The following is an 8,006-nucleotide window of genomic DNA, read 5'->3' as shown; positions in this document are numbered from 1 at the left end:
TTAATTTTAATGTTCTACGCCATTATATATGTACAAAATTTCTATCATTCGGTACAATTTGATGGGCGCAGCAACGCGCTCCTGTCACGATCTAGTATTCAATATGGCACCAGCGAAACAACGAAAACATGATTGTCAGTGGCAATTAACAGGGGCTGTTGCGAGTCAGACTTTCTGACCCTCATCCATCCCTGTCTCCGGTCTCCGGAGTAACCCCCGGTTGCCGTCCCCCGCGCGCACCTGCATGGCCACTTGTCACCGACCCATCAATCGTCATTGACCGAGGCCTTTCGCTTCTCACCTTCCCGTGTCAACTCAGCTCAGAAGAGTGAACGGACAAGAAAACCTTAGTGAAGTATTATTACTCCACTAAGTTTTGATCGATTCTAGCCGATCTTCTAAATTTAGTGGCATATAAAACACGAATAAACGAACATAAATTTGATTTAAACAAGTACTTATTAAACATATTAACCAAAATTGAGTGGCGATTCATAACATTTTACATTGCCATTAACCGATACTAAGCCTAAAACTTACTAATTTAACAAAAATTTAGCCTAAAGGAAAGCCTAAAACTTACTAATTTCAGTCGCTATCTTCGGCGATCTCTTTCCCGATCATGGGGTCTGGTCCTTGGCCGTCATGTGGGTCATCGAAGATGCTGGTCACTTCTTTCATGTCGCCACTGCCTTCTTCATCGCTCGACAGGTCAATGACCTCGGTCCTGCCGGCGGCGTACTCCTCGTACAGGCAGCGCTCCACCTCGATTTGCTCCGAGTAGTGTCGATGGAGCTCCACCATATACGCCTTGCCGGTGGCCTTCGCCGCGAGATGCTTGCGGGCTTCTCTGTCCTCCCGCCGCTCGCGTTTATTGGCCACACGTCGATCCACCGACAGTGGCAGATAGCTGTCGGGGAAGTTACGGTGGCCGACGTTGCCGTACAATTGCTGCGACTTGATGTCGTATGCACGCGCCACCGCCTTGATGTCGTATGCAGGATCCCAATCAGCGGGTCATCCCGGTGTCCCGGTCATAGATTTCGGCGACCCAGGTCCCCCATTTCTACTGCTGCGCACCATGGTAGCTCGGCCCCAGCGCCAGCGGCGGGCTTTCATGGTACGCTGGTGCGGCACGGGATGAGGAGGGGCGGGAAGAGAAACCGCCGCCGACGTGGGATGAGGCGGTGTCGCGGCTTCAATCCGTCAACCAAGTGTTGTGGATGGGCGGCGGCGAGTGGAACCGGCCGGATCCAGCCATAGGAGGAGGCGCGCGATGGTGGATTTGGGCGTCAGGGTCGATTTTGGCGGTGGGACGAGTGTGTTGCCTGTTTTACTCGTCTGCCGAGTAGACGAGTGTTTTTACTCCTCGGCAGCCGCTCAGAGTAAAATTAATCTTGAGTGGGTGAGAGCACCTGAGAAGAGACCTGATGCCCCACAGCGCCGAGGCGCCCTAGGGTTTGGGCACCTGAGAGCTGTAGCCCCACTAGGCTCCCTCTTCTAGCTTCAGCTATCTTTTCATTTAAACACTTCTCTTGCATTATTTGAGGATTTTTCCATTGAGGGAAAATTTCCACCTTTTCCTAAATTTCCAAATAGTAAGCTATAGCAGCGTTGTGACGTTTTTAGCAAGGTCCCGCTAAATGGCACCTATGTATAATTAGTGGTTTTAGTTGGATATAGTGCCATTTATCTGTGTTATAGCGTCATTAAGCTTATTTTGAGTTTGACACTATTTGCCATAGGTCACTATTTTAATTTTTTGTTTTTCCCGAAGCCAAAAACGCCATAAAACAACAACTAACACTGGACACTCTATTAAATTTTTTAGTCCAAATAAATCATAAAATTATGCATATTTTGTGATATTAAAGCATGAAAGCAAATAATCTTATGGGTACATTTAAAACATATCAATACCACAAGCATATTCATCCCCAATATATGCTGCAAAATTATTCATCTATTTCAATGTTATGCATGAACACACATAAATATCTGAACATTGTTACTCATATTCATCCATGACGATGTCACAACACATGCACCCCTATGCATGAACTTCCTGAGCACGGCAAGCACGGGCAGTAGATTAGGAGCTCACTGAGGAGCACAACAAAAAAGTAGCATGAATCTCAAAGCACAAACGGATGGTGGATCCATGTATGGGATATTCCGTGGAGCTTTGCTACACATACAAGCAGATTTTACGGATGGTTCGTTACGGACTGAGGTAGGAGGCTAGGGAGCGAAGGATTGGGAAATCACGATGGTCGGTCCCACCATGCAAATCAGGCGGGTGCGAGAGATTGGTTAGGACTTAGGACTTAGGACTTTAGGAGAGGCGTCCGTAGGCTGCAGCCAGTAACTCGTTCGTAGGTTTAGAATTTTCGTATTCCGTGCATGGTAGAAAAACCACTCTCTTGTTTTTTGCACGTTCTGAAGATTGCTACAATGCACGGAACATTTTGCATTCTGACAATGTATTCACATAATTTTGAGGCCATTTTTTCTGAATGATATTGATCGCTCACCCGTCGTGACATAAACTTTAGAACATGTTGGACTTATAAATAGTAATCGGACAAATATATGAAAATGCAAATTATATATTCCATTCAACGAAAAGAACAAACACGGCAATAAAAAGTAGTACATTCAATTCCTCATATTGTTTCTGAAGGCTAACTTATTCAATCTTATTACAACTGCATGCGAGATTAACCTGAAACTTGAATACATATCTTCTGCTGAGAATTATTAAATTTTGATAGCATGCATATATTGAACCATATGTTGATCATTTCAGGGAAGGCTTCCAGGAATTAAAACCCAGCGGCAAACTTGGACTTGAGAAGTTCCACGACCCCGGCTTCCACCCGGAGTGCCTTGGTGAGCACCGGTGTTGGGATGGGTGGGTTGGAGCCGAAGAGTGTGAGTGGCACGAAGACGATGCCGGGGTTCTGGCTGTTGAAGGAGACGACCATGGACGCCTCCGTCTTACCGACGTTGAACTGGAAGTGCATGAGGCCCCGCGGGATGAGGAAGGTCTCTCCGGCGCGCACCACCCTCGAGTAGAGCTTGTTTCCAGAGTCAAGGCTGCCGAGGATTCCCACGAGGAGCTCACCTTTCATCACGATGCCAATCTCGGTGGCGCGTGGGTGGATGTGCGGCGGGTTGGTGCCCCCTGGTGCGAAGTCCACACGGTTCATGGACACACCCAGCGTGTTCGTACCGGGCCACTCGGCCACGTCGAGCTCCGTCACGGCCGAGCCATTTGGGGTGGACGTGTTGCCGGCCTTGGCCAGCTTGGATGAGAAGAGGAAGTCGTCGCCGGCCTCCGACATGGGCTTGCACGTGTGCCCATTCAACGACACCGCCTTGCCGTCGAGGTCGGCGACGCAGAAGTCCTGGAGAGGATCAGGGTCGGTGGCTAGGACGGTCAGAGCTAGGAACAGCATGGCGAACAAGCCAGCTACTAGGGTTTTAGAGCACCCCATTGCTTGCTATGCAACTGATGGGCTAGAGTTTGTTGATCGAGAGTGCGTAAGGCACTGGTGGTTAAATGCTAAGCTGTGGTGTGGATGAGTGAGTGGTGAGGCATATGGTGTCCTTTATATAGGGGATGGGCGCGGCAATGGATGCATGGAGCTAATTAAGCTATGCATGTGCATGTCGTCATTGCATGCATGTGCAAATGGACACACGAGGCAAGGCTGAGAGTTTATCAAACATAGTATATTAATTGCGTCGCGGTCAGGATGAGCTTGTGATGAAAATGGAGATGCTCAGGATCAGAGTCAACAGTCAAGGCCACTGCCGGCTGCTAAGGAAATGGGACCAACGAACAGAGACAATGAGGAGGTGTATCTCAATGGAGTGTTGCGCTTGGAAACGGGTTCACAATATTCGTTCCCACCTCTACTCGTCAATCATTTTCTTTTTTCTGAAAAGGAGGATATCCCCTGATCTTTGCATCAGCGCGATGAATGTAAGTCTTTTTAGAGATTCCAATAAAAGACTACATACGTAGCAAAATGAGTGAATCTATACTCTAAAATATGTCTATATACATCGGTATGTAATTCATAGTAAAATCTCTAAAAAGACTTATATTTAGGAATGGAGGGAGTATTATTAATAGTGCGAAATCCAGCAGCCGAACATCATCAACCCGGGAAAAAGCGAAAAACAAACTTTGAGGCCGTATACCTCACGGCAATAACTCCCCAGATAGCCACTAACCCTATGATACAAGACACAACATAAAAAAATACACAACTCCTAGGCTACGCCTTCAAGAAGAAATTGCAACATGTGCGTCGATGATGGCGAGTCCACCATAAGGTTGAACTTTAGATTTTCATCCCCAAAGCAAAGTTTCAACCCACCACCTTCAACAAGGACATGACGCAAGCGCGCGACGACATAGCCCGATCAGGGATCTTGTATTTCCACCGGAGTGCATAAGCTCGTTGTTGAAGCCGTCTGTACCATCTGCCCTTTTTCCGGCTACCAACGCCTCGATAGCTGGATACCTCTGGAGGAAACAACGGAAGACAAAGATGTCCCATACCATCTGCCTCCTGCTACTGTCGCACCACCTTCGATCCAACAACAGCAGGCTAAACATGACACCTCCGCCAGAGCCACCGTGAATCACCTGCCGACAATAGGCATGACTTGACGTATCCATATAAGACGTCGTGCGTAGCATCCGCCAGTAGCACATCCACCGGTGGCTTCACCTGCCGACGACAGGCACCGCCTGACAACTCGGAAAGAGGCACATGTGTCACCTGCCGAGCCGCATCGAACCCGGCCTGTTGATGTAAGGGACGTCCCATATGGCCACTAGCCTCAGAAGGCCGTCATCATCTCGAGATACGAACTCTGAGTCACCCACACGACCCCAGAGTCCGCCGCAGTTGAAGAAGAGGGGCCACCGCCCTGATTCCGGGCGGTACAGGGAGCACCCACCGTCGTGTCAGTCGTTGTCGTCGTCCATATAACGGCAACCGCCGCCGTGATCCCGCACCAAGCGCGGTCGACACCGGAAATGCATATGGGTTTCGTCTAGGCTTAATTATCAAGTTCAGCGGCCGGCTTGCTGACGGTGAAAGGCCAGTGTCTTCAACCACCAAGCCCTTTGCTCCGTCTATGATCGATCCTGCAAACTACCTCCGTTGATGTGATGATCAGTCAACCATTATGCTGTTGAAGGCCTTGGCATTATTTCTCAGCAAACAAAGTGAGTGACCACGGTGCGAGGATTTCATGCTGCGAGTACGAACGTAGGTTGACTAATTATGCAATTTTTGCGTTTCTCGATCGGCTGTCCACCGGCTAGATGTTAGACTGTATAGCTTCTGTATATGTATATGTATGTGTACGTATGATGTAATGTTGTACCCCTTTATTATATATATGTGATAGACCACCCCTAAAGGGTTGAGCTGGTTCCCCCAAACCTATTGTCTCACATGGTATCAGACTAGGTCAAACGCTTCCGCTAAAACCCCGCCGCCGCCACCACGTCGGGATCCGCCGCCTCGGGCTCCTCCACGACCAGCTACCTGCCGGCCTCCTTGGCGGCTCTACTCTCCCGGCCCCTCGACTCTACTGCGGCCGCGTCACTCCCGATCGGGAAGAGGAGCGTCGACTCCTTCTCCTCGTCGCCGGGCAACTCGCTGGTGGTCCACACCTCCAGCGCCACGACGGGCACCTCTTCGCCCGCCTCCGTCAGCGACACCGCCGTTGCCCCGTTGTCGGCCTCCGCGTCGTCCCTGATGGCCGGCCTTGCCGCGTCGGGCGCGGCTCCTGCGCCGTCCGTCCCTGCGGCCACCACGCCATTCGTCCCCACGGCTTCACCTGTGGCCCCTGCCCCTATGGCGCTCTCGCCTCCGGCAGCCTACTCCACGGGTTCCCTACCGCCGCCGCCGTTTCACTTCGGAAATCTCATCACCATCAAGTTGTCGTCGGACAATTACATCTTCTGGCGTGTGCAGGTTCTTCCACTTCTTGGGAGTCACTACCTGCTTGGCTACGTCGATGGCTCTCTCCCCTGTCCCCCTGCGCTGATCGATAGCATGCACGGCCCAGTTTACAATCCGGCGCACCGTGTTTGGACAGGGCAGGACCAGGCAAACCTCTCCTCTATCCAGGGGTCGCTCACTCCGGCCGTTGCCGGTCTTGTTGTCTTCGCTAAGACGTCCCATGAGGCGTGGACCATCCTTGAGCGCTCGTTTGCAGCACAGTCGCAAGCTCGTGTCTCTGTGCTCCGTTGTCAACTTGGGGAGTGTCAAAAGCTTGACTCCACGGCCACTGAGTTCTACAACAAGGTCAAGGGCCTTGCCGACATGTTGGCCTCCATCGGACAGCCCCTCACCGACTCCGAGTTCAACTCATTTATTGTCAATGGTCTTGATGAGGAGTATGATGCCTTGGTCGAGATCATCAACGAGCGTGGCAACTCGAACCCCATGCTGGCGCACGAGGTCTTTTCCCGCCTCCTTCTCACTGAGCAGCGGGTCGAGACGCGCCGCTCCAGGAGCAACGGCTCCCTCTCGGCCAACGCTGCCACCAAGGGTGGCCGCTCTTCTTCATCATCCTGGGCTTCTTCGTGAAGGAAATATGCCCTAGAGGCAATAATAAAGTTATTATTTATTTCCTCATATCATGATAAATGTTTATTATTCATGCTAGAATTGTATTAACCGGAAACATGATACATCTGTGAATACATAGACAAACATATAGTCACTAGTATGCCTCTACTTGACTAGCTCATTAATCAAAGATGGTTATGTTTCCTAACCATAGACATGTGTTGTCATTTGATTAATGGGATCACATCATTAGGAGAATGATGTGATTGACATGACCCATTCCGTTAGCCTAGCACTTGATCGTTTAGTATATTGCTATTGCTTTCTTCATGACTTATACATGTTCCTGTAACTATGAGATTATGCAACTCCCGTTTACCGGAGGAACACTTTGGGTGCTACCAAACGTCACAACGTAACTGGGTGATTATAAAGGAGTACTACAGGTGTCTCCGAAGGTACATGTTGGGTTGGCGTATTTCGAGATTAGGTTTTGTCACTCCGATTGTCGGAGAGGTATCTCTGGGCCCTCTCGGTAATGCACATCACTATAAGCCTTGCAAGCAATGTAGCTAATGAGTTAGTTACGGAATGATGTATTACGTAACGAGTAAAGAGACTTGCCGGTAACGAGATTGAACTAGGTATTGGATACCGACGATCAAATCTCGGGCAAGTAACATACCGATGACAAAGGGAACAACGTATGTTGTTATGCGGTTTGACCGGTAAAGATCTTCGTAGAATATGTGGGAGCCAATATGGGCATCCAGGTCCCGCTATTGGTTATTGATCGGAAACAAGGTCTAGGTCATGTCTACATAGTTCTCGAACCCGTAGGGTCCGCATGCTTAACGTTTCGTTGACGATATAGTATTATATGAGTTATGTATGTTGGTAACCGAATGTTGTTCGGAGTCACGGACGAGATCATGGACATGACGAGGAACTCCGGAATGGTCCGGAGATAAAGTTTGAAATATGGGATAATAGTGTTTGATCTCCGTAAGAGTTCCGGAATTCACCAGAAGGGGTTCTCGATGTTTTCCGAAATGTTTGGGTATGAGAACACGTTATTTGGGCCAAAGGGGAAAGCCCACAAGGTTTTTGGAAAGCGCAAAAGGAAGTTTTGCGGAGTCCAGGGGCCAGACGCTAGGGTCCCTGGCGTCTGGGTCCAGACCCCGGGAACCCTGGCGTCTGGCCCTGAAGTCCGAGAAGGACTCTTGCCTTTCGGGTGAAACCGACTTTGTGGAGGCTTTTACTCCAAGTTTCGACCCCAAGGCTCAACATATAAATAGAGGGGCAGGGCTAGCACCAAAGACACATCGAGTAACACCAAGCCGTGTGCCGGCAACCCCGTCCCCTCTAGTTTATCCTCCGTCATAGTTTCCGTAGTGC

General features: G+C 49.7%; 1 protein-coding gene across 1 annotated transcript; it reads right to left on the bottom strand.

Annotated features, from left to right (window-relative positions):
• Positions 1-2,593: 2,593 nt before the first annotated feature.
• On the bottom strand, positions 2,594-3,583 carry LOC100499179 (oxalate oxidase GF-2.8-like). Its single transcript, XM_044512083.1, has one exon. The coding sequence runs from the start codon at positions 3,498-3,500 to the stop codon at positions 2,826-2,828; it is 675 nt and encodes a 224-aa protein (XP_044368018.1). The 5' UTR covers positions 3,501-3,583; the 3' UTR covers positions 2,594-2,825.
• Between the last annotated feature and the right edge of the window lie 4,423 nt (positions 3,584-8,006).

This window comes from Triticum aestivum, chromosome 4B (genome assembly GCF_018294505.1).
Source record: "Triticum aestivum cultivar Chinese Spring chromosome 4B, IWGSC CS RefSeq v2.1, whole genome shotgun sequence".
In the NCBI taxonomy this organism is placed as follows: domain Eukaryota; kingdom Viridiplantae; phylum Streptophyta; class Magnoliopsida; order Poales; family Poaceae; genus Triticum; species Triticum aestivum.
This window is presented reverse-complemented; position numbering and strand designations above follow the sequence as displayed.

Coding starts and splice junctions, on each gene's coding strand:
- LOC100499179 (XM_044512083.1), bottom strand. CDS start 3,500: ATGGGGTGCTCTAAAACCCTAGTAGCTGGCTTGTTCGCCATGCTGTTC.